A 27,660-nucleotide genomic window follows, 5' to 3' on the forward strand; every position below is an offset into this window, starting at 1 on the left:
GAATAAGAGAGAACTTACGGTACCGAAGCAATAAAAAGAAACGGGACAAGAGCCACACCGTATTGCTCTTTATGACCACCGCAGCTCTTTATACTGCCCTTCACAAAGCCTACCTCGATTATTTTCTGGGAGTCATTCTCTTTTTTTCTCTCTCTGTCCATATCTATTCTCTTTCTTGAAAAAGCTCTAGAACCAGTGCGTCCTCCCAATGTGGCACACGTGCATAATGGGCAGAAACAGAGCCGTACAATAGCCGACAATAACAGACCCGTTCAAAAACGCGTTTTCAAGTTCAGCCCGTAATAGGTACGTCGTTGACACTCTGTGCGGCTCAAGCCACGAAAAAAGAAAAAAAGACAAAAGTGCAGCTGCCATTATTTTTGCTTTTCCTCGTGCGGCAACAAGGTCACCTCAATTCTTTATTGCTTCTTTTTTCCTTCCTTTTTACCTTCTTGCTCTATCTCGAATATGTATCTGCCATATTTCTCTTTCCCCCTCAAAGACTGCGACACAAAGAGTAGTAATAACTTTCATCACCTTATAGCCTGCCCTTAGCGCGTGAAGTAGTAGCTATTTTTGTAGCTTTCGGACGAAATGAGCCGTTGAAGTGCGCAAATTTTTGCTTGGCGGCTCTCTTTATTCATTCTTCCTCATTGCGCATTGAGCAGGCGCACATACGACAACAAACCGGAGGTTTGGATAGCTAGCGGACGACGCTACATGACCCGTCAGAAACGTAGCAGACGCAGGCGTAGCAGACGACAGCTCTACAGGATAATATTGCAGAAGACGCCCGAGCTGACAGTTTAAATGGCTAGCAGACGACACTGCATGACCTCCAACAGGAAGCGAGGTCTGCGAAATCATAGGCTAACATTGCTAACACGTCTAAAAGCACTGTAACGAACGGACGAAGGTCATAGCAGACGCCGCCGCCGAAGCTCATAAGTGGATGCGAACGACAATTTTACACATCACAAAACTCGCCCGTTACTATTTAGTTCCTGGCGTTTTTTAACACAACGCGCAGTTTTTTTCCTCTTGTCTTTCGGGTCTTTTGTTTTCCGCGGCTGAGTGAGTGTCACGTTCTATTATCCCGCTGGACAGAACTGCCTCTTTTTCTGTGTCACACGAAAAGGGAGAGAAATTTGTGCCGTGGTAGATTGCGTAACGTTTGTCGTGTATCCTCGCGTTGTGCTGTTCACTTTTCTTTTACTTTTTCCTTGCTCTGGTGAGATCTTTTTCCTGGTGCGTTGATCTTTTGAAGATGACCTAAGGATGATGATAATGATGACGGCGACGTGAAATTCAAATGAGGTCACCAAAAGTGGTGGTGGTGGTGGTGGTGGTGGTGTGGTGATAGGGCTTGCCGTTGTCGGCCTCACGTATGTGGGCAACGTCACGACTCACGCCCTGGGAAGAATGTGCGTCCTGGGCCGGCTTCTGAGGGAACTGTGCCGACATATGTCTGAAAGCGTCTGAGGAAAACCCAGGAAAAACCCCAGACAGCACAGCCGGCACCGGGATTCGAACCCGGGTACCTCACCAAAAGTGAAGGACAGTGGAGATGAATACGCCGCCAATCCAATCTCTCCAGTCTCTTCCAATAACTTCTCGCGACGCCCCCAAAACCAGGAATTATCGTCATTATCATTATCTTCCAGAACCTAAAGGGACCTTTACTGATCTAGCACTACAACAGAATGCTTGTCCGCTTTTTGCTTAATATGACGTCGATTTCATTTCAGTCAAATCTCATTTACCGCCGCAGCATGAAAAAACACTATCGAGACCCTCCGTCTTCGGCCCTTCCTGCTCGGTAATTAAGTCTCTTCACGATTATGGAATATTATCTCGTCTTATCTACATCTTTATCATAATCCAAAACGGCGGACGCGAAGTCACAACGTCTATCAACCTGGGTATAATGCAACTCACGACTTTTAGTAAGCGCTAGCGAAGGTCGTCGGCCGTCGCTCCAAAACAATGAGGGGCACTCTTTAATAACGCGAGCCTAGCCTCGATACCAGGAAGGTGCAGTGAAAGCCGCAGCTATGTTGCTGTCTATGTAACGACTACCCTGATTTATATTGGCGAACTTCTTTTTTTTTTTTTTGCTTCCTTCGTTTTTGCACGGAGTGTTTTTTTCTCACGCAACCAATCGGCCCCCATTCAAGGCCCCACCCGCATAGCTAAGCGGGTGGTATGCACAATGTTGTTGCGCAGGTATTTTGCCTCAGCTTTACCGCCGCTCGGTTTCGCAACCTCGTTCTCAGACTCTGTTTTTATTTGTGAGGTCGTTATCGGTTCATTGTCTATAGCGACTTTGAAAGTCGTGCATTTCTTTTGGGAGTTTCACTGGCTTAAAGGAGATGCCGCGTATACCGGAAGCAACATCTAATTTTGCAAGAACTGTAGTACAGCATGTGTATAGTTTTATTCGTGTCAAATACATAAACGACAACATAATATAAATGCGAGACTGCTACACTCTTAGAAATGAACTTCTCCGCATAGCATGCTCCTAGCCAGCCATATAATCTCAAATGGTATCGTTATCTGCCCTGATGTGTTGAAAACGGGAGGCGTACGCCTTTTTTGTGACAATTATGAACAGCATAAGAGTCACAAAACAGGCGTACGCCTCTCGTTTTCAACAAATCAGGGCAGATAACGATATCATTTGAGATTATGGTTGGCTAGGAGCATACTATGTGGTGAAGTTCATTTTTAATATTCCGAACAGAGACCGTTCTTATTTCGGGAACGGGGGGGGGGGGGGGGTGACGAATGTTCCATGAACATTCCCTTACCAGTTCGATAGATTTTCTACCCTTCTAAGTTAGGACAATTAGGACAACGTCATGACAGTACAATTGTTATGGGCATTTTGTGCCTAATTCATTGGTCCTTATTTCTAACTAGTGAATTAAATCTAGTTTTAAAGCCAGTTACGTTGAAATGCCCTGTCCTCTCCATAAGCCCAGCTAACGGTATCATCATCATTATCATCATTTAGTTGTTGCTGCTATTATATACGATCGCTACCTGGACATATTACATCACTTAACATTGGGCACACACTTGATAAAAAATATTTGGTTGTGCGTACAGAATGGTGTAAACATCTGCATGGAAACAACCTTATGGGGTGTCGACTTCTCAACTCAACAAATTACATCGAAAAATGTGTCAGATAGCGACGTGTCATAAGTGGGAGTGGGGAGCATATGAAGGCGATGTTTCAAGGCAGATAAGCATCGTAGATAACGGTGTGTACATTTCTTGTTGGAGGATACGGTCCACGTAATGTGTTGATTGGGATGTCCTCGCTGTGTACAGAAAACGATCTACATCCTTCAGGCGTTTTTTTTTTTTTTATTGGATGGCGCAACCCTGGGGCTACATGACTCGGAATGCGTGTCGTTCTCTGTCTGGTCCTCTCTGTCAGAGTATTTCATTTCATTTATTTAAGCCTCATGAGCCCTTTGTACACTCTTAAAAATGAACTTCACCGCATACTACACTCCTAGCCAACCATAATCTCGAATGATATCGTTATCTGCCCCGATTTGTTGAAAACGGGAGGCGTACGCCTTTTCTGTGACAATTAGGAGCAGCATAAGTGTCGAAACTCGAAAAACAACATTCTCATAAGTTTGTTACGAACGTAAACAACGCCGCAATAATCGAACGGCATATCGCAAGCATAGCAAATATCTAGGTCTATACAGCGCACACACCCAGTATCGCAACGTGGATCCCAAGAATAAACCATCTCCCGACATTGCAGACGACAAAAAACAATAGCGGATCCTCACGAAATAGTCCGGTTACGTCACAATGACCGATGAATAATAATGGCGGCGCATCCCAGATTCGCCGTTATGTGGAAAGGAGATGCGACCAGGATACAGACGGTTCACTAAACAATACTCGGCGTTGCGACGGATGTCATGTCAGGCGTGAAATTTTTTCCTGACCTCCAGGTAGAAAACGCCGGCAAAGAGAGAGAGAGGGAGAGAGAAAAAAACAATAAAGAAGATGGCGGAGGTCATTATTTTGAAACGCCCCTCGAACGCCAAACAACTGTGCATTTTAGCGTTGCAGAATGACGATATGGCGCACGCGAGTTGGTCTGCAAACTTGCAAAATAATGGCGAGATAAGCGGAACAGGCATGGCTAAACTGCGCAGGTATTTAGGGCATTGTGCCTGTCTGCTGTCCAGCTGAAGGTCGACGCTGGGTGTCGCGTGTGTGGATCGCACAAATACGCGTGTTGGGGAGAGGGGTTGGGGAGTGTTTTTTTTTAAATTAAACAACTGTTTTATTTTATTTTTTCGTGGTAATGTACCTGCGGTGTTATGTTTCACGTAGTAAGAAGGATCGTACAACAGCATTTACCGTTTGCATTATTGACAAACAGCTGTGGCATGGCAGCCCATGCTATTTTACCAGGTACGAGGTAATGATACGAACGAGGTAATAGTAGATCATTGGAGAAGATTCGTAGGTAAGGAACTAGCTCCAGTGACCACTGACTTATAGTCTTATTACTTATTAGTCTTATTACATTATTATTATCTTAAGACCACTGTCTTATAGTGGAAAGTGGTTATCAACCCCGTGGCCTAAGTCGAGGAGATAACCATTTTCCACTGTGAGGCTTAAAAATGATCCTGGTTCGAGTCCCGCGGCACCGTTTGTGCTGTCCCAGAGTTTCCCTCTGCTTTCCCCAGACCCTCTAAGGTAAATGTCAGCGCAGTTCTCCCGTGAAGTCGTCCCAGGATGCACGATGCCCCCTTCAGAGCAACTTGTGCCATAGACCGCCAGACAATACGTCGCTCGGGAACAAAACGCCAGCCAGAACTGACCAACCGAACAACCGCACAAATTGCCGATGATTTGCTTTTGCCTAATCGTTTTTTCCTTTTTTGCCTATGTGGCCAAGCTCTTTTTTTAGTATATGGTGCGATGTGATGTGATAAAGAAAAAAATGAGGATGCAAATTTTTTTAGCATGAACAATCCACCACATCCAACAGAGAGTGTATTTCGAGCTTACAACGCACTTGCCGAGAGGGCTCGTGCATCGCTTTAGAGTTTACGACATGAAACACGTGATTAAACTCCCGGTGCTCTGGCGATACATCATCACCAAAATAAAGTTGTTGTTGTTCCATGAGGAAACGGAAAGAAGGATACTGCACTATCGTGCTCTCTTTCCTTTTTATTATTTTTTTTCTCATTAGCTCATCTTTTAAACTCGCTGTCCTACATTATTTCTTCTATTCCTCGCCGCGCTGGCAGCCACAGGAGGAGAAAAAAAAAAAAAGATGAGAGAGAAATGAGAAGTACACGGTCCAGTGAACGGAATGTCCAGCAGGAAACTTCCGATGTTAACATCCCGCGTGGAACTGGACTTAGGAGAAGCATGCAGCGTTTCGCTACGCTATCCCATGCAGTGTATTTATAGAGCTTGCGGTGAGCGCGGAATTGGGCCGGCGGATGCATCAATGGGAAAGTAACGCTATGGGAAGGTCGCCCGCCATCGCTCCCCTCCACGCTTTGGAGCCTACATCGCGATATATTTAGAGTGAGCAGAACAGTACACGGGGCTTCAGGTGTGTGCAGATTCTATACGCTCGAGGTCGCGGCAAAGGGCAACATTCGTCTCTCAAGTCATGACGATGTCGATTAGTTTTCTCTTCTTTTTTTTTTTCTTTCTGCACGAAAAAATAATAATAATAATAAACATGGATGTGGCTATCCAATTCTGAGTGCTACCCGTTCCAGGGCTCACGGAAGAGTAATAATAATTATGATTGTTTTCAAAAGTGGACAGATCGCTGGAAACAGCGAGACAACCAGTGGCCAAGACCACAGCACTTCCAGTATACGCTCTAAAAACTGAACTTCACCGCATAGCACGCTCCTAGCCAACCATCATCTCGAATGACATCGTTATCTGCGCTGATTTCTTGAAAACGGGAGGCGTATGCCTTTTTTTGTGACACTTATGCTGTTCATAATTTAATTATTAATTAATTTAAAAATTTATTGAGGCTGCACGTTCCAACACGGCGGTGAACGCCAGCTACTTGGAGGCATGGCACAGGTTGCTTAGGGGCGTTACATACGTCGTGATGAGATTTCAAAGAACACTCAGGCCCAGTTTCACCAACACCGATAAACATTTCAATCGAGATCAACGGTCCCTTAACTTGAATGTAACGCTTACTGTGCTTCACCAAAGAGAGTTATTGTTACTGACATATTCATCACGTCATGAACTCACGTTTGCAAAAAAGAATTGAATGTTAAGTTTTACCAACGCTTGATCTCAGTTCAAAGTTAACCAGCGTCAGTGAAACCGGGCCTAAGACGCGCAAAATGAAACCTACACTCTTAAAAATGAACTTCACCGCATAGCACGCTCCTAGTCAACCATCATCTCGAATTATATGGTTTTGTCCCCTAATTTCTTAAAAACGGGAGGCGTACGCCTTTTTTGTGACACTTATGAACAGCATAAGTGTCACAAGGAACGCCTTCAGACATATGTCGGCACAATATACCCTTTGAAGTCGGCCCAGGACGCACATTTACCCAGGACGTCAGTCGTGACGTTGCCCACCTCTGTGCACTCTAAGAAAAAAAAAGGTGTGAAAATGTGGTAACTTGTATAGTTATCACCCAGGTAAACATAGCGTCTAATAAAGGGTGTAAAAGAGTGGTAAAAGCAATTATCGTATATCGAAAGTGCTACAGAAAGGCGTACGCCCCCCTCGCTCACCGAATCACAAGCAGTAACCCTACCATTCGTGGCAAATGGTTGGCGGACAACGTGCTACGCGGTGAAGTTCTGTTTGGAGATTGAGGTAGCAGGTACAGAACTTTGCAACCTTTTATAGGCACAACATATGCGACAACTATATTGCCTCCTAAAAGGTGTAACATCTCCACCCCTTTTTCCCTTTTTTCACCCTTTCACCACCACCACCACCACCACACCACCATCAGCTTTTAGAGTGCACGAACCGTCCATGGTCACAGTCGCGTCTCCCGACCATACTTTGTATCGCCAAGCGCCGATGGTTTCTCCACAGAGGAAACGGTAACGACAAAGGCCACGTACGGAGGAGTCATATAAGTATGTGATTTTAATGCGTGAACCACTCCCACTTATCCTTGAGATTTCTCGTCGGATGACTCCTGAAGTCAGGCATTAACAAATCATCCCCTATCTGGCCTTCGAATGAACGATAATGAACGTTCTCGACGGGGTACACTGTAATATTGCTTCTATACAATGCGCGCGTGTAGAGAACCTACGTACTCTATTGCCCGTTTCATAATGGTTATCAATTACGGGTGAGGCCTTCGTTAAATGACTCGGGGCTCGTTCGTAAGGCGTACTTCTAATAAATAAGCATATATGGGATCCCTACCAATCAACTCTTACGGATCTTCTCGAGTCCATTCAAAATCGTGCAACCCGTTTTATTTTGTCCAACTACTCATATCCGTCTAGTATTACCTTGTTAAAGTCATTCATCGATCTTCCCCCTCTTGCACTCCGTAGAAGATACTTTTGTTTGTGTCTCTTTCACAAGTTTTACATCAATCAAGCCATCCGACCCTCTTTCATTGCACCAGCACACTACGTCTCCGTCCGGACTGATCACACATGCAAAGTTGAGCATATCCATTGTCGTTCATCCCAGTTTCTCAATTCCTTCTTTCCACATGCTATTGACATTTGGAATGACCTTCCCCAATCTATTGCCACCATCTCTGATGTTTTTGCATTTCGCAGACAGTTGTGTTCCTTTTTTGAATTATAAAGTGTGTCTCATTTACTTGTATTATTTTTTTTGTGTGTTACTCAACATATGTAACCTCGCGTACTAGTTATATTAATATATTCATTATGTGATAGTGCTTGTTGTATTATTAATTCACCCCCCCCCCTCATGTAACGCCCCTCGCGGGCATTTGAGGTATTCGCATAAATAAAATAAATAAATAAATAAATGCACGAACACGACACCGAGAGAGACGCCGAGAAGCCACAGAATTCCAAGAACGTAAATGTAGTAGATAATGAGTAATAATGAGTAATAAGTTTCTAATTTCGCATCTCACTGCTCCACGAGGATGAACAATTTTCCAGTCGACATGCGCGTTATGGGTGCGTTAAATCGCGAGCCTTGCGCTCCAAAAAGGGAGTGACTATGTGTAACGCCGCAAGGAGTCTCGCTTGCATGGTCGTTTGCTCGTTTGTTTGCCGGGCGCCCTCTGTCTCTATGGGAGTGCTTAGGCTTAGCTTAGCAGACACCAGGCACCGCAGGCACCCCACTTTTGAAAGCGGAGCACTTTTTAATTGATTTTGCGAAAGGCGATGCATCGTTATCGTTGCAAATTTGTACTGGCCATTCGAGGTGGGACTATATCTTTGTGCAGCGCAGGGCAGGCATCCACGAAACGATTCACGCAATCCACGCCCCAAAACAGCATAACATCCGTCAAAACGCGTCTCTGGCGGAATGATGGAACTACGGTTCCGTCGCGGTGCTTTTCACTCCATCACTCCGTTTCGGAGATGGAGTCACAGAGATTGACTGGAGTCACGCGTACCGGAAGTACGCTTCGCCGTTTAGTAGATGGTGGCACGACTCCTTTGACTCTGAATGTTGATGTTGACGAAAAAAAAAGAAAGAAAGGGAGAGATTGAATTCATCACACGACAAATTCGGCTACTCCCATAAACAAAACCCCCTCCCTCCCCCCCAAGGGGGGAAAAATAGAAAAGAAATGAAATTATACAAATAACAGGCCCGATCGTGTGTGTTCGATCGATCAGTCTTCCGCATATGCGCGGCATGATGGGCATTGCTGCATCTTTCAATATACCGATTCACTGAATTGTAGCCCGCAGCAGTTCTCGCGAATGTTCCCCCGACAACATTTATCTTCACGTCCTTCGGACAGCGACGCCAGTCAGCTTCGCAACGCGCACTGTTGTTTTTCGTCGGGTCTGCTCCATGGCGTGGCACGCGCGTGCACGCGCAGCATGGACTAACAACACCGATGCACGAGCTGAAACGACGCTCACTGCTTAGCGGTGGTCATGGGTGGTCAGGTGGTCATTTCGTAGCAAAACGGCCGAGCGCTCGAGCTGGATCACGTGACCGTTGCCACCCGAACATGATTGGGAGGAATCTAGCGGTTTTAGGTACTGGGATCACGCTAGGGGCGTCGCGGTCGCAAGTCTTCGAGTTCTGTCGTCTGCTAAACCACGTGATTTCAACATGCGGGCCAATGAGGGCACTCGCCACCGTTGCAGTGTGGATGTGACGACACCGGATACAGTTGAGCAATCTGCTGCTCGATCGTTTTTGAGACCGGACAAAAAAAAGTGCTAGCTAGCAAATTCCGAGTGCTCGGAAAGCGCCACGCGAACATGCGAGATTTGCTTCATTTTGACCAAGCGAACGTGACTGCTCGAGATCTGGCAAAAAAAGTTGCTCCGAAATGACCACCCGAATTCGCCACAAGAAAGAGCCCGGTGTAGTTTCGATTGTAGCTCCGTAACGGAATCCAAGTCCTGAATCATGATAACAAGTACAAAGTTAACAAAGCGTGTAACGTAATTTAAAGTCAACTTGTTTTTGTCTTTTAGTGCCCCTTTAACTTCGTGGCACGGCACAGGTTGCTTACGCACATTGTTGTTTCCCCCTGGACATGAGACCATCATTCTTGTTTCTCCCAAACGCAAAGACTCTTTGTTTCGAAACGGCTCCCCCCACGAAAGCAGACACGCGTTAAAAAAGACGCGGACAACTTCCGCCGGAAGCCAACGCGAACTAGGGCGCGAAATTCGAAATCGTTTCTAGGCAAAACGGGCGCTGACGCGATTATGCATGCAGATCGCGTGCGTGCGGAGTTCCGTCCACTAAAAGTCACGTTCCTTCACGTCTGTTTGCGACGCTATTTTTCTTCTCTCCCGTTCCTGACACGTCGGTTCTCGTACCTGAACAACATGCAGGTGTCGTTGAGTGACAGCTACAACCGATGGAAAAGCCCGTCCTATTATGTTGGGCTCGTTACGGGTGGGCGTTTCATGTCTGGTATATAGAAGCGGAACTTTTGCTATCGGTTGTGGAACAGACCGGATTCGGTTAACAGGAAGTGCTCTCGTTCTAATCAGCGGGAAGCTCGCTCGCGTGACGCGAGACGGCAAAATGATCTCGTATAGGACCCCCGTAAGTTGGATTTAGGAACGGATTACTGCTTGGAAAGTGACATTTATGAAGGAGAATGGAAGTATGTATGACACGTACGAGGGTTTTAGGAAGGTGCGCAGTTTATGACGTCGCTCTCAAGCTTGTCCAATCACGTTCCAGGCGACTGGTTTCTTTCTCATCTCATCATTAGAGAAAGTTAGCATTTATATTATCTTAACGAATGCGTTATAGTATTAAAGGGGGCATCCTCCCTCAGCCCCCCCTTCGGGGCACATTGGTTGTTTGGTGACGTATGACTGTCGAGCAGCATGCTGTCAAATCGGCAGGCAGACGACACGGTAAACAACGACACTAGCGCCACCGCCACCTTAAATGAAGACGAAGCTTATTTGACTCCCCATCCGTTAATAGAGAGAAGAAACTCTGTGCCGTCATTGCGCGACGCCTTCGTGGTGGAGACTCCGCGTATATAATTGTTCCATTCTCATGAACGTGGACGGTGTTCCGACGGCGTTGTTCCATTGGCACCTTCTGCGTCCTACGGTTCACTTCTTTTTTTGTTTCCCCATCTATTTCCGTAGGTTTAGAGAGAGAGCGGGGGCTTCTGTTGACTTTCGTTGCAGGTGACGTCCCACAATGGGGGGTCACGACATTTCCGACGCCTCCGTACAATAGAGGCCCACACAGAGTCAGTCACCCTTCCCCATTAAGAATCACTCCCAAGCGAGCAGTATTTCAGCTCCTGCATCGACATCTGCGTGTGGTACGTGTGTGTATGTATAAATAAATTAGGTAATTATAGTATAGCTCTACATAAGGAGTTCACGTTTTTAGATAAGTGTGGTAGTCCACTTCGACCTTGTTTGTTTTGTACCGGTTTCCCTCGTACACTCTTAGAAATGAACTTCACCGCATAGCACGCTCCTAGCCAACCACCATCTCGAATGATATCGTTATCTGCCCTGATTTGTTGAAAACGGTAGACGTACGCCTTTTTTGTGACAATTATGAACAGCATAAGTGTCACAAAAAAGGCGTACGCCTCCCGTTTTCAACAAATCAGGGCAGATAACGATATCATTCGAGATTATGGTTGGCTAGGGGCGTGCTATGCGGTGAAGTTCATTTTTAAGAGTGTACCCGTATCTTCCTGCAGCTTTCGCGTATTAAATTCCTTCAGTTTGCCAGTGAGCACCTGTCCTGTCTACTTCAGTGTCCGTCTCGAGTCGCGAGCGCTTCTTTAGCTATGTTCGACGTTTACTAACTTTGCTTGTTCCTGACCATCTTACAAGTGTGCTACTTCCTCGATTGTAATCGTTATTGGAGCGCTAAGGCGCGTTATCAGGCGGAGGCAGGTGCAATTAACTTGCCTTATGCCGTGAAAGCAAAAAAGGGATCTCTGCAGAGAGGTACTTATTGCGAAATACAATGAGCGAAACACGGTACATTTTCGTAGTTATACGCTGGAATGTTATCAAGGTGTAAACGTCATAAAATGGAGAGTAATTTGTCCCGTCAAACAAAAAAATAAATGGGATTGCCTATAAACTTCTATAAAACGAAACAAATGGATTACATTGCGATACCCGAGGCTGCAGTAATGTATTGAGAGATACACGAAAATTACGCTGAAAGGAAACAGGCGGGTTGGTGCCTCTTATTCTTGCGGCGGTAAAAGGAAAAAAAAAAAGCTAAATAATTTCGCTATAACCATTCGCTTCTTAACAAATCTTCTTGAAATAATTTATGACTTGTCAAAGTGTGTTTTTGTTTTGTTTCTTTTCATCTTTCTCTCTCTCTCTCTGTTTCTTTCCAACCACAAGCTCGGTTACAACGAACAACTTTTATAAAGAACACTTCTAAATTCGATCACGCTTTTAACGCAACTGTACGACGCTTCATAGGTTCGCATCACGACGCAACACTAGCCTAACATAGAAAGGGTAGAACACGGTCACGACAAAGGCGATCGAACACAAAGGGTCGTTCGAAAATGTGGACAGGTTTCTTTATATCGAATTCGCTTTACAACGACGACTTCCAGAACGCACCGTGAGCAAGGACCAAAATGTGAGGCCCGTCCCACGGTCACGTTTGTGCACAACGTACGTTCTGCCATCGATATAAGTACTACAAATGCGTCGTGCTTCTTGGATCATTTCCAGACTTGTATAGCCGACTTCCGTTTTGATATACAGTTGGCAGCACAATGGATGGCTCGTTGGAAGGAGTGTAAACAGGTTAAGTCATTGTCACGATCTTCACGCTGGATTACGAATATAGGTGACGCAAGATGTACTGCTGGCAAATGGAGCATATACTGCATCCCTATAGCAATTTTATAATTATACTCCAATCAGAATGCCGTTGTCTTGAGGACAGCAACTGATATTTTTTTACAGTTGTGCATTATATATGCAGGTGGTACAGCCTGCTTTAAATTGAATGATCGAGGTCACGCTGTTTCCGTGACAGGAAAAATTATGTCCTGAGTGGGATATTACTGAACGAGTGCACTTCGTTTAACGATCCGTTCTGTGCAGGGGCGCAGTACCAGGAGTTTTCTGAAGGGGGGTCGGGCCTTGGACAGCATGCAACAGACACGTCCTACGGTCAAATGAAGCGCTATGTGATGACAGAAATTGATGAGGGAGCTAGAGCTTCCGGATCCTCGTATACCTGCGCCTGGTTCCGCGTAACAGCAAAGATTAGACATAGACATAGATTAGACACAGCATAGACTACTGAACGCAGTAAACGTAGCGTGTGTTCTCCCAGTGTTCAAGAGAGATTACCTACACGCAATGCCTTCAAACTGATATTAATAGATAATTTTGCTTTTCCTTTTTAGTTCTAAGTGGAGTTGATCGAGTTCAGCGCTCCGAAAATTACGTACTTGGTGGCAGCATGGGAGTCAGAAAAATATTTCCGGGAGGGGTTCTATATAGACTTCACACGGGGGGAGGAGGTGTTTCCCTCTCCCAAATGCACTGCTAAAGGTACGATTTCGGGTGTTTGACCCCCCCCCCCCCCCCCGGCTACGCCCATGCTTGCTGGCAAAAGCACTACACAGTGCGAAAAACAAATCGCACTTGTTGTTCCTTCTGCCCCCGGTGACCCTTACGCGTGTGACGTCACGAGTCAATATCAAGATGAAGTATGCTTCCTCTCACACTTTTAGCCCACGAGAAGGCGTCTGCTGTAAAATGGTGGTGCAAAAATCTCGCTTTTCTTTGTCATCAAATCCAACCTAGATTATGCTCGTTTGAAACTTGCTTCCGACACCATTCGCATAAAACAAGAACACTTTTGTAAGAAGTCTTGAGGACACCTTTAAAAATCGTGCGTACGTATTTCCAATCTACATCCGTCCTCTTTTTTACTCGCAAATATCTCCACGTGCACCTCCGCGCTGCACTCCTTTCACATTCGAATACACAAGTTTACGTTTACCATCCACACATTTCGTCCCAATTTCCAGGCAGACACGAACCCCTTTGCCAAGTCGAGCGAAACGCCACCTATAATATTATAAAGGCAGCCGTTTCGAATTTCTCGACGCTCCCCCTTTTGAAAAACCAAAACCATCTCGCGAGTGACGTCTATCACGTGACTGGGAGCATCCGCGACTTCACCGCGCACTGTTGCCAGACATACAAGCGCAAAGAGGACACGGACGGCGAAATTAGTCTAAATTGAAAGCAAGTAGAGCGGCCACTGGCTTGCGGTGCTACCGCGGGGGGGGGGGCTGCGTGTCTTTTCGGCTGCCAGACGGGGAACAACTGGACCATGGTTGACCGACGACGCGAATCTCTATCAGTCACGCGCGGAAAGAAACTGCGAAATTATACCCGCGTACCGTCCGAGCTGCGGCGTATTCGTACAGTGTCCACAAACTTTATTTAACCGTATACGGTCCGTGATTCCGCAAGAAAACGTACGATTACTTGCGACAGGCTGAGATAGCGCCCGCTATTTTTAGTTAAAACTTGGAAAATAGCGAGTTTTAGTATATCGCACACTGTCGCATTTGCGTGCGTATGGAATAGCGTGGTGGTTCTGAGCAATGCGCAGGGCTCTCTTTATGTTCTGCGCGTGCGCAGAATCACCAACGCTATCTCTTACGTACGCAAAGGCGACAGCGGACGATGCACTAAAACTCACTATTTAAGATACATCGAGCGCGATAAAAAAATAGGTCGTTTAGGGCACGTCCCTTCACGCTATCAGATATGGCATGTGCTAAACCACGACACCCACACATGAGCGCCTCCGGGTATAACGTTCGCGAAAGCATTCCCGCCCAGTAGTACACTCTAAGAAAAAAAAAAGGAGTAAAACGGGGAGTAATTGCAGCTTCTACTCCCCTAGATTGCAATTACTCCCCATTTTAGTCCCCTAACCCATACATTTAGTCCCGACATTTACTCCCCAGGACTGTAAAATTGTCCCTAAACTTCGCGAATGGTCTCCTGAATACAACAGTCTACGTAAATATGTGCCCTTGGTCAATTTGAACGACATAAGGCTGTTTAACTCAGCCAACGTAACAATTTTCCAGCCACACAGAGTAAGAAACACTTAGAGCATCTTTTTTTCGCAGATTGTGCCATATGTATGGCGCAAGATTTTATATCACTCGATATATCACGGTTGACGGTTTGCTTCAAAGTATTTTCATGCATGCGCACCAATTATGTACCTTGGACTCTTACAACAGCGTGTGAAATGCGGTCTTCACTCTGTGACATTCATTTACTCCCGTGCATTTACTCCCGAAAGGGACCATTTTTTGTGGCAATGCAATTACTCCCCAAAAGGAGTAAAAGTACTCATTTTTTTCTTAGAGTGTACCACAAACTAGTGATGTCACGAACTATTCGCGAACCTCAATTTCGCAGCGCGAACCCGCTGGTTCGCGCGGTTCGACGACCTTTCGAATTTCTGTACTGGTTCGCCATGATTCGCAAGGGTTCACGGACGTTACCTTTCTAATCAAAAGTTAGAAACACTGTCATAGACATTGTCTTTTCTAATTTCCAGAATTCAGTTCGAAATCAAATGTTAAGAACGTAGGGCACGGACAAGAAAATTTAAAAGACGTTTGTTTTTGCAACATCGTCGTTGAGGCGTACCACGACAGTTCGCTTGGTGGTGTCCATATACAGGCGTTTAACAGGTTCTTCATCTGGCTAGCGAAAGCTCGAATAAATGTCGTGTTCCGCAGACACATCTTGGCTACGACGATCCACATGCTCTTAGCCAGAGTGCTCGGCACACCGTATTTAATGATTCTTACGGATGACGAAGTGCCTAAGCAAGCCTTATCATTCCACCCAGTAGCTGTCGATGGGAATCGAACCCATAACCTTGAAATCAGTTGGCGGACACGTTACCCATTGATCCACAGATCTACCGTCTCCTCTAGCGGAATATGTCTACATTCCATTCCATCTTTTATGCACCTAATCTAGGCCCTCTTCCAAGAACGTTGAGGAGATTCCTCACTTGTGTCCTCAGTAGCTTCGATACTGCTCCCTGCACGTGGTACAGTCCTTAAAGCTACTCGTGCGTTGAGCACTGCCAAAAACGGCATCTGTACTCGACATAGCGAAACCTGGGAGCCAACCACATAAAATGACATGTACAAGGCTCTGAGGACGGCGCTTAGGGATTTCCTCAAGTTCGTGCAAGCGGTACCCCCGAGGTGGGCTCACCGTATCGTACTGTTCCCAGTTCTGCCGCAGTGACACACTGAAACTGGTCTCCCCTTGTACTGTTGCTGAAGTGTACACTTTCCACATACTTCCCTCGAACATTTCTTTTATACGTATATTTTACGCTTGACGTCGCAGTAGGCTGCAGTCGCACAGCGACATAACATAAGGCACAGCTACGACGGCACCCTTCTTGGTCTCACTACGTCACGTGTGCACGACACACCAATCCCCTGTAAGAGATCGCTGTCCTGCCGTACACAACGTCACTGCAACCTAGTAGTATCCTACCATTCATTCATAATCCCAGTAGCAACCGGACAATGAGGTTACTGCTGATTACTCTAGTTCATATCGAGAAATAACTCGAAGCATCTTATGCAAGATAAGGCATCTACAGTTTATTCCGACCTGTTCTCAAGGCTATGCCAGGTCGGTCGCCTGCCCGATCTACTTTTTTGCTTCTTGTCGTCCGCTTAGATAACTTCCTCCATTTCCAGGGGCCGCGCCCATGTTTGGATAGGAACCAAGAGAGCCATATTAAGAGGTCGCCGAATAGGTGACATCGTAGTAATTGGATCCGGATTGCAACCTTATATGCACTGACACAGATGTCTACATAGTCCTCACTACACTTGGGTGTGCTACTTCCAGAAATAAATGTTGCCATGCACTCGTTCCATTAGTTATATAACTTGTCTAAAAAAGTTGCTCTCTGCCCGGTACTTTGTGAGATGAGGTAATTCACTTGAAAAAAGTCTAGGACACTATAATCATTTTCCTTGTTTCAGTAAAGTGCCACTGACTTAAAAAAATGATATTTATTTTGTTTCGTATTATAAACCAACCTCGCTCAAAGGGTCAGTACGAAAAATGTGAATCACATCAGTGAGCGTTAGGCGCTTCCACAAATTTTCAAAGGAACATACAAAACTTAATAGTTTCGGGTTCTCCGAGGGTAGGTGACGTCACCGCAATCTCTGGAGACTATCTCCCAGCAACGGCGCACGCACCGTCTCTATCTCCGCCTCACGTTGAAAGACTGCCAGCAGTTGTACTCGTAGCAGACGGAAATCTACCTTCGAGGAGCAATGTTGCCAGACGGTACCCTATGACGCCATATACCTCTCAAAACTGGAAATTAATTTTATGAAACTTCAGAGAAGAAGAATATTTTGGGACAATACACTGTGAGACAAATGTATGAATTCTGTGGGAGTCTCAGAAGACACGTGATTTAGTCCGCAGTGGCACTTTAAACAGTGTTTGCATTTCAAATGTAAACATCATGACACGAGGTGGTGTGCTCAGCGGGCAAGGCAAAGGTTGTCACCACTCTACCCGCTCTCTAATATGTAGTGGTTCCGTCGGTCCTGAGGAAACTGCCCCCCCCCCCCCCCCCCACACACACATACACACAGGCAGAGGTGTAAAGGCCGATTTTGCCTCATTGCTGGGCAGGCAAAGAGTACATATAGGACTATGACTATGTTATATGGTTTCTATACCTCAGCTTCTATAAGGCCCTCCGCTGTTATCTATAATGACTAGCAGCCTGCTAGCGCAAAATACGATTCATTGAACGACAATTTGCCATCCTCTCTAGCTCGCTTATAGTGAGGTATAGGTAGATAGCAACGCGTTATTCAAAGAGACGCCTGACAAGGCCCCAATTACATTCTAAAGTCAACTACGTAGGCAGCTTCTTTGATCCGATCCAGTCAAAAAAGCATAGAAACAGGTTTCATGGCAGCGCCTTGACTTCGCTGAAGGGATTACGCCTATACCGTCGGTATGATTTCATATCTGGCGTCGTTGAGAGATTTGAGTGAGGAATGGGAACGTTAATTGGCATCGTAAGTGTATCGTGATGACATGCAAAGACGTCTTGAATGGTTTTTGAGACGTATTTCTATTATTATATTTGAGACATATATATTTATTGTCAGATGAATTTAGTTTATTTTTTCCTTGTTTGCGTGCAGGACTGGAATTTGAGGGGTGTCACGTATGCCCTTGTTTGCCAACAGAATCTATGTATTTGACAGTAGACTGATAAATATTCGTTCTTACGAATAAACCGAGGCATTAAAAGTCCTTTCAAAAGACGCGTAGATCCACGAAGACGTTTATTTCAAAGCAGCAGTCCTGCGCAGCCCAGACACCTTTGACACCAGAGACCTTTGAATGCGATCAGCGCCACGTTAGTCCTAGCAAGCGCCGCCTCCAACGCCATCTCTTGTCAGACAGGTATAACAGCACATGACAAGAAAATATCCCACCTTTGCCCCGCAATTCTCTCCTAAGCGTTAACAATAGATAATCCGCACACATACACACACAAATCTGTCTACAACGCAGTCGTCCGCGCTGTCCCTAATCAGTATGGCATATATAGTCGCCACAGCATTTCTCCGCAATCGACCATACTCTCGGATTAGATCTCGTATCTAAGGGGTACGGCTACAGACAACAGCCGTGAAGGTGACAGCTCATTTTATGGCGTTCTCTGGTGGAACGCCAATAACGTAGCGTGACTGACGGGGGACAAATTGGCCAGTCTGGAAACCTTGACCCGTCTCCCTCTCCCAATCCGTCCGTCACTATCCGTATTGCGCGGCACTCTTATTATAACAGCGTTGTGGAGATCGCTTCGAAATATACGAAGCGTCCATGAAGGTGGCCAGGCACGAAGATGTCTTCAGAACAACACAGGCGAACAATTAGGGGATCGAGTGAAAGAAAAAGTATACCCTCAGAGAGATGGACGGTATAGAAATAAAATAAAGAGAGGGCACGATCCGATATGTACTTTTCTAATAGATGTTTTTTTTTTTACATTTTTGACTCATTGACGCGCTAACTTCCAGCATATTTTTTCTAGTGGGGCAGTGACACTTTGACGCTTGTGATGAATCATCGCACCATGCGCACATTGTACTTCATGCCTGAGAACCCAAGAAAATTTTGTTTTTTTTTTCCTTTATTTTTATTATTTTTTTTCTCTGAGATGTCATATCCATCTGCGGCAAAACTTAGAATGTAGGTTCCCATCCGTACAAATAACTCTCTTCTACATTAATCTGTCGTGGCTTGGCACAAACCGTTATTAGCAATTATTACTATTAATTTGTCTACGTATTGCTTACTTTATTATAATAAAACTTTTTGTAAAATGTGGGACATCGGCTCCTCGAATATACAGTATCCGATAGAGTACCTTCAATAATTACCTTAGATAATACTAATACCGCGGTGGTAGTACCACAGCCAGCAATTTCTAAAAAGGTACCCCTATTTTAACTGAACATCGTGTTTATTTATAACTAGTCGCGTCATCATCATTATCATCATCGATCTTTATAACCCAGATAAGTACGCTCGGGCGACATTCTCAGAAAAAATATAGGTTTCTTTTTTCCCCCTTTCCCTTCTTCTTCGTTTCCAGTTGGAACGTGTGGTGAGGAATGTCCAAGCGCGTGACAGCTGTTTCAGTCTGTCAAAGATTCACTCCTTCGTTTCGATCTTCGTCGTCGTACAACGACACAGCTTTGTACCGGTGCGCCTGAGACCAAACTATACCGCTGTACCTCCACCGTCCTCCTCGCCATAAATTGCGACACCTCTCGTGACGCGTTATGATGTAATGACACAGTTTTCAGCCCCCTCGAAGCGTATTCCGTTTCTCAATCTTCAAAAACAACGAGGCACAGAAAGACAACACCTAATTTCCCAATCTTGACGGGGAACGAGACATCGCAGCACCTTCATAAAAAAAAAAAAGAAAAAAAAAAAAACACAGGCGTAGCTGATGTGTACCTTCATCGCCCGCTGCGCTTGGCGTCGTTTTTCTTTACAGAGTTGGAAACCATGGAGTGAGCGAAGATGCGCTGTGACTTAGCGGAACGCATCGTTGTCGTCTGTTAAAAGAGGGTTTTCGCCGAGACTTTCCAGAGAGCAGCTGAATGAAAAAAAATGCTGACCCACTTCCAGAATCTTGTGCTTCTTTTCTTTTGTGCATTTCTCGTTTGTGTTTTGCGATCCCACAGAGTGTTGCAATTTTTTCTTCTTCTTACTTTGTTCTTTCTGTTTTGACAACAGTCGTCGCGGTTAATCAACTTTGCTCTTCGGTTCGTTTATTGCGGGCGTTTCTCTGTTTGTGGCTGCAAACTCGTTATGCTTATTAGGAGTTCTTATTTGCGCTATAGGACTTTCGCCTCCCATCCACATTCATGGGCTCCCATTTTCTCGCATTCGCGCGATTCCGAAGAAATTTTCACGTTTGCTCGATATTCATGACATTCTCAGAAAGTAACTACTTAGAAAAAATAAACAACGCGGTAATTGTTTTCCGTAGACGCTAATGCTGTAGACTATAGTATGTGTAGACATTAGACCCTAAACTGTTTCAGCAACTGGCATGAAAGCAACAGAGCTGTAAATCAAGACGGCATACATGACGTGGTACGACCGTGAGAGCTCCTTATCAAGAAGGAAAATGAAACAATTACTTTCAATAATACGACGTAGAAACGTAGTCCCCAAAACCTCTGCCACAAGACAAACGAAAGTCTGGAATCTGCCTAACAATATATCAGCAACAGAACATAATCTACGGTCGGAATGCAAAGCTGTCATGCGATAACTCGCCGCAAGGTAACACAGTGGACGAAACCGAAACAACATAGCCAAGCAGAAGACACGCCTCGAACGACATCACGTGATACACTGAGCGAACTCCCCTTACTAAGTCAGCCCAAACCTTTAGTGCGTCCTGTAGTCGTTCGAGAATGTTATGCGTAGTCATACTCGGCAACACAATACTGACTGCGAATTTTTAATGAGGCACTCGTTTGCAATGCGCAGCAGACGAATACTAAACATAGCAGACGATTACTAGAACGTAGCAGACGACCTCAGCGTGTGCAAGAAAAGAAGACAAGAAGCAGGAAAGTCGGCTGAACTTTCGCCCCACTGCACGAGGAAATGCGGGAAAGCATAAAAAGAAAGAACCCTTTAATATCTGCTTTTTATTTTCCCCGTGGTGACGAGAGAGGGCACCACCACAATTTGGGTGGAGCATTCATACCTGTTTATGATATACATTGCGTATAGCGAACATTACGAGGTGTGCGACTACGTGGTATAAATATAGAGTGGCGTAAAGCTCGAAGAAGGAAGTGTGACACTCATCTTGCAAGAGTTGTGACCTCCTCGGTTTTCTTCTTGACGCGGCTTTTAATAAGATGTGCCCGACTTGCATGTTATGGATCCCTGCTGAACTGGAGCAACTGTGTTCCAGCTTTGGTGAGGTTTTAGGCGGCTATATTTAGAAAGGTCGCGCAACGGAGCGAGGTCTTTGCTACAGGAACGGCCGGTATAGGTATGGTCTTGTTCCTGACAAGATGTGAGCTACGATGATTGATGCAGCAATGCAGGTAGCGCGTATCTGGACACATGGATCATGGCTTTTATTATGCCGGAAGCGTCCAAAAAATGCTAACCACCCCCCAAACACACACATAGGAGCAGCATATTTCGTTTTAAATACGTATCATGTCACATTACAGCTAGTAAGACCGGCGGAGTTTGTGCACCACAAAACCCCGAATCATCAACATCGGTTTATAGTTTATATTACGTCAACAGTACACATACTCTGTTGTGTTTTGAAGTGCTCCTATTCTGCAGTGCAGAATAGCAAAATCGTTATACGCCGGGAAAAACTATTCACTCGCTCCTTCTAACCATGCAGTCGAAAACGTTATTTCGACTTCCAAACCATCTTCACAGCCTTCCTTCTTCCTCTCTTATGCTCTCATAGTTCCCTCCAAACCTTTTTATATTTTTTTCGCACCCATACATCACCGCAAATCACCAACCGTGCACCACATGCACGCAAAATACCTTTCATCCAACCAGCCTTCTGCTCACACACAAGGAAGCAGACGATTCGCAAGGAGCAGTCCAATGTTGCCCGACCAAAGCGCACGGCACTGCCAAGGTCAACGGCCGACCGCGACCACCTCGAACGAACGGGCGGGCGGCCGATTCCAAAAAGAAGAAAAAAAGAGCAAAGCAGAAACGATGGACCTCTACGACGACCAAATTATTCCCCTACTCACCCAGAGGCGTATTTCTGCATTCCCTGGCTGCTCCCATCGGCTATTTAGCCCCCCGCCCTCCCGTTGCAAAGCACCGGAACGAGAATACAAAAACGAAACTAGGAAAGAATACAGAATGTTGAAACTGGTGCGGTCCACATCTTACCCAGATAAGAGACAAGGTGGTGATGTTACTTGGCCTTTTTGTACTGGCTTAGGGACCGTACAAGACCGTATGTGCCGTTACAGCATTTAAAGCGGTCGTAATGTATTGCAAAAAAAGGAAGTCTGAAGGAAGATATCTGATCCTGCTTTGCGGACGATAAAGCGGAGTTTTACCGCGGCCGAACGCAAATAAGCGGAAGATGGACGGTTATCGGATATAGCGTTGATCGTTATATCCGAACCGTCGTAAAAATTGAACCTTAGCGGCTTTGGATTTCGTTTGTTCTTGTTCTAAGACCGTAAAACGTGGAAGTCTATTGACCGGAAGGCATAATCTTGTTTTGGAATCATCGGACGTGTCTTTACTGCATGTGCACACATGCAGTTCACAAAGAGACGATCCGGTTTGTTTCCGTAGCCCACGGGAACGGAAGTAGACGCGTCAACACGTCCTTCTCAACGAGGACTTCACTCTCGACGCCAGGGAGAAAAAAAAAAAAAATAATTGGTGCTCCGTATCAACCTTGAAGAGCTAATTGCTATGAGAGTCACTTTATTATAATACGGCCTTATAGTGCGCACACACACACACACACATGACAAAGAATACCCGAGCGTGTGTGTGTGGCTCAAAGGCTTTGTATGATGATACCGCAAAAGCCCTTCTCACTTGTACAGAGGTGTTTAGAAAGCATCCGAGGATTGGGCAAGACGACATTCAGGGCGTGCTATAAGTACAACGGGCCAAGGCTGATTGGGGGGGAGTGTTACGCCTGGTAACTTTTGCCTTTGTGTTCGTAATTGACTTGTTGGAGTTAAGAAACGTTTAGAACGTACTTGCGCGGTTATAGCGTTACGCGTATTGCGGAGAAGTGGTGATGTTTCGTTATATGATTCTACGAATAGACTGTTTGTCAGGCACGCCGATATCACTTGTAAACAATTTGCAGTTATATAGGTCCGTGCGAATATTCTGATTTTCGAATACTGAAGCGAATAAGTATGTATACGGCTCAATTTCCGAATCGAATATAGAATATACTGTATTGGAATTTCGAATCGAAGCTGTCTCTGTTCCAAACAGAGTATATTTGAATTGTTCGTAAGCCCAGAACTCCTGTGCTGTACAGTCAAACTCCTTTACAACGAAGCTCAGGGGACAGCAAAAAAAAAATCGCAGTAAAGGAATTTTCGTTAAAAAGGATGTCCATTATTGGACCTATAGGCTCCAGCGGGACCGCAAAAAAAATTTGCTGTAGTGGTATTTTCGTTAAAAAGGTGTTCGCTATAAAGGAGTTTGACTGTATATGCGTTCGGTTCAATGTATATCCAGTCCTTTTGTACTAAGGTCAGGAAATATCATTACAGTGTCTGTTTTAAAATGAGCATCAGCGCAGCCCTTGCTAACTGATGAACCCCCCCCCCCCCGCCCGGGGCTTTGGGAGGAGGATACGTTTTGTCGTTAGTAAGTACGTGTCGTCGTCCTGTCAGACACCCCTACGCAAAGAAGAAAATATTTATATTTTTAGGCGTAATTGTGCGTATTTTTACGTGTTTTCATTTTTATTTGTTCGCGTTTTTATTGCTATTTTTACGGGTATAATTACGTGTTTTACGCGTAAATGTCTCACTCTGTTAAGCCGTATCAATTAAAAGATATCCTTGATCTTCTTTCAGTGGAGACGTTTATGTCACCGGTACAGACAGACTGCATCAATGTCAACTACTACATCCCCGAGGACGAAACGTCGGACCAGTTCTCCGAACAACGATGGGAGAGATTACGTGAGTAGTGACGCTTTTTTTTTTTTCCCTTTACTCTCAGGGGTTTATATACGTACGCGGAAAAGCAGCAGACGACGACCGATGGGATTACGCGCGGCGGTTCGGCAGCGACGATGATCTCGAAATCCGATTGGTTGCGGCTGGTTGGAATGTAAAGATACGCAGAATGTATTCACGTTGAAGGAGTAGAAATGACAGGACGGCAATGGAAGCACTTTGAAGGCTAACTAGGAAGAAATGGAAGTGGCAAAGATCCACCGAATTTGTTCCCTCTTATGGGCGAAGAGTGTCGCAGACGCTATATGGTCGAGACAGTCTTCCAATTGCGCTTATTTGCTGAGCATGTAACTCAACGCCGTGATTCATGATTTTTCAACTATGCAGCATAAAAGACGCGGGCACAATTGGTTATGAACAAAGAACGGGACGTAAACCCTGCATACTCTCGACTAAGCGAAAAATTTATTGGGAAAGGGTATTTATACAGAAAATGCATTTTCTACGCATTTTCTGTATAAATACCCTTTCCCAATAAATTTTTCGCTTAGTTGAGAGTATGCAGGTCTTCGTCCCGTTCTTGTTCATAACCAATTGTGTCCGTGTCTTTTATGCTGCATAGTTGAAAAATCATGAACCTGTACAAACTACCCCGCTTTGTCTCGCTACTCAACGCAATGATTCTGCGTGTGCCATCGCCATAGGTGGGCAAATTCACTCGCGACGGTCATCACGGACATCATTCACCATCACATCGTGGAGAACGATGCGGTGTTGAGCAATGGGCTGAGAAATATATATATATTGCCGAACGATGTCCAATGATACGTTGTGAAGTTGAAGGGTTATGATGTCGACGTGATGGGCTGTGAGCGACACAAAGCATGACGTGAAGTTGAATGAACTCCTGGAAAAGTGCCAACTTATGAGACAATTGATGTTCTGAGGCTGGAACACATAGAGAAAGGACAAATACATACAAAGCCTCAAGCGCCTAAGAAATTGATGACGAAAGATGGAAGCCAACTTATGTCATGTGCGCCATCATGAAGCACCAGGAAGGAACACACAGACGTGGTCCGGGCCTTTCACTGATAGTCACGGTCAACTGCCAACCTGATTGGTGTTATGACGCACTAATCAAATAACGCAATGTGTGAGGTTGAAAATATCCAGTAGCAGAACTAGTCAGGAGACAAGTTCAATTTCTCCCTGGTTTTCTTTTAAATAATCAATCAATCAATCCACGCCTTTCTCGGCCTCTTCGATACCGTGGCGGGCGCTCTGCTGAAAATAGTTTTAGTGCATCATACGCTATCACCTTTCCGTACGTAAGAGATAGCGCGTGGTGGTTCTGCGCAATGCGCAAATCTCCGTTTATGTCTTGCGCATGCGCAGAACCACCAACGCTATTCCTTACGTACGCAGAGGCGATAGCGTACGATACACTATATAAAACTCACTAATGACTTTCCAAAACGTTACGAGTTCGTGGAATGCTGCACTCGGCAGCACTAATCGTGACACAGACGCATTTTCCTGAAACAGCAGCGGCACAAATAAGAGGCATTTTCCTGCAGAAAAGACGGCGTGCTCTAATAATAAATTGCAAAGGGAAAACGCGAGGAAAATCCCGCTCGGTCTGACCGTGAAACCCGCGACGCGGTGGCCCGGAACAGATTCCGTCTTGTGCCCCTGCTCTCGTAATAACGTACCGTATACATATATTCTAAAATACTGCATCACGCATCACATTAAGGATCATGATATACACGCATACATACATATACGTCCTCTCCAAGAAGGAAAATTTCGATATGGTATCGGAAGATTAAAAGCGGTCCACAGTGCGTGGCACGAATAGCGGCACAGCACGTGGCTTTGTGTACAAAAGTGGTGATATATTGCGCAGGTTCGTGATGTCGATTTTTAATTTTTTATTCGTTAATTTTAATTTTTTTGTGTTGTTTACACAATTGCAGGCTACCGCGAACAGTCTGGCAGGGATTTCCTCAGGATAGTCGTCTTGGGATGTGTCCCATAGGGGGGGGGGGGGGGGGGTGACGACATCCATATTTCCTGCTTTTCTGGCAAGCACCTTGAGAGGGGGGAGGGGGCATTAGGGAGATCCCTGCAGTCTGACCGGACCTACACAGTGGCTTGTTCTATAAAGCAACCGCTTAAGCTTTCCGAATTTTGCCTTCAACTGAACCGTTATCCGCCTTGCCAATTTTGATCGTAATAGGGGATGGAGGGGTTACGTTATAGCGAACGGCGCTTCAACTGCCGTACATCGTTGAACTACATTGCCGCTTAACTGCCACGCTGTCGGCGTTAGCGATGATCTTCGTGCGGAAATTGACGCAATAACCGACAACATGATCGTAATACCCGGGTTGACGTTATATCGAACATCATTTTAAGCGAGTTTTCCTCCCTTTCGCAGACATGGCCCGCTCAGTGGTGGCTCTTTTCATCATCTCTTTTTCTTCGCCTTCCTGTCTTTCTTCACGGGAATCGCCGGATGTTGGAAGCGCTCAAATAGCAACATCATCGCCACGGGACTTCTGCAACTCCTTTCAGGTATGCTTCAACTACTCCATTGTTCGGCTTCCTGTACACCTACAGCTGCAGTATGCCCAACTTGTTCCACTGACGTCTTAAGAAACACTGTAAACTAGGAAATGTGCAAAATTCTAGAATTTTGGTGCAAACACGCTGCTCTGACCAAGAAGTGCTTGATACAGAATGACTGGACATCTTGAGCATTGGTACGTTACTATGTGAATAGCAAAGCTGCACATCAAATTATGCTGCCACTACTCGTAAAACGCCTATATATTTATGCGACGCAATCCGAAAATATGGAACTAATGCGAAAATGAATGTTCCCAGAATGCTTTCGGTGGGAAGTGACGGTGTCGTGCGGTATTATTATATAGTGACCATCCACAACATATCTTCTGGTTGAAAGTAACTAAAACATGAACTCTTTTACTCCAACAGCATTAACTGTAGCCGGCTCCATGGGACTGTGGCATGGAGTCGAATATTACGACTTCAAGAAACTCCACGACAGCATGTCCTTCTATTCCTGGCCAACGGTAAGCGTTATTGAAAATTGTAGGACATTCGAGAAACCCAATCTCAAATAACTACTATATACAGCACGTCCCAGTTGACTTCGAACAGATTTTTTAAAAATATACATATCACTTTTTTCCCCCAAGAGGAAATCAATTGCAATATAGTATATGCTGAAGGGCACCAGCAAACTCCTAAGGCAATGCCCTGATTGACTTTCAATAATGAACTTTTTAACTACTCCACTGTAGTTTTGCTACAGCTCTAGGTACTTTTTAACTGTTAACTTTTTAATTATGGAAGAACATCTGGTCCCTTTGGTCACTTGATACCGTTGCCGTTTTCAGAACAAAAATCCGTCCGATAGATCGGCACTGTGCTCCTTCACCCTCTCACATTGGGGGTGAAGGGAAGACGCGTCTCCGAAGATGCGCAATGAACAAAATAAAGAAGAAAATGGTGTTCCTTCACGATTTTTTTGCGGATGATCTATCGAACCAATTTTTGTTCTGAAAACAGCAACGGTATCAGGTGACCGAAGGGACCAGATGTTCTCATT

General features: G+C 45.2%; 1 protein-coding gene across 1 annotated transcript in view; it reads left to right on the forward strand.

Annotated features, from left to right (window-relative positions):
- LOC135391908 (transmembrane protein 114-like) overlaps positions 1–27,660 on the forward strand; it is a 39,935-nt gene that overhangs the window by 9,851 nt on the left and 2,424 nt on the right. The window contains 4 exon segments of the mRNA XM_064622457.1: positions 23,913–24,020; positions 26,464–26,496; positions 26,499–26,600; positions 27,024–27,121. Of these exon segments, the coding sequence (XP_064478527.1) occupies positions 23,913–24,020; positions 26,464–26,496; positions 26,499–26,600; positions 27,024–27,121 (341 nt within the window).

The sequence above is a fragment of the Ornithodoros turicata genome, chromosome 4 (genome assembly GCF_037126465.1).
Source record: "Ornithodoros turicata isolate Travis chromosome 4, ASM3712646v1, whole genome shotgun sequence".
In the NCBI taxonomy this organism is placed as follows: domain Eukaryota; kingdom Metazoa; phylum Arthropoda; class Arachnida; order Ixodida; family Argasidae; genus Ornithodoros; species Ornithodoros turicata.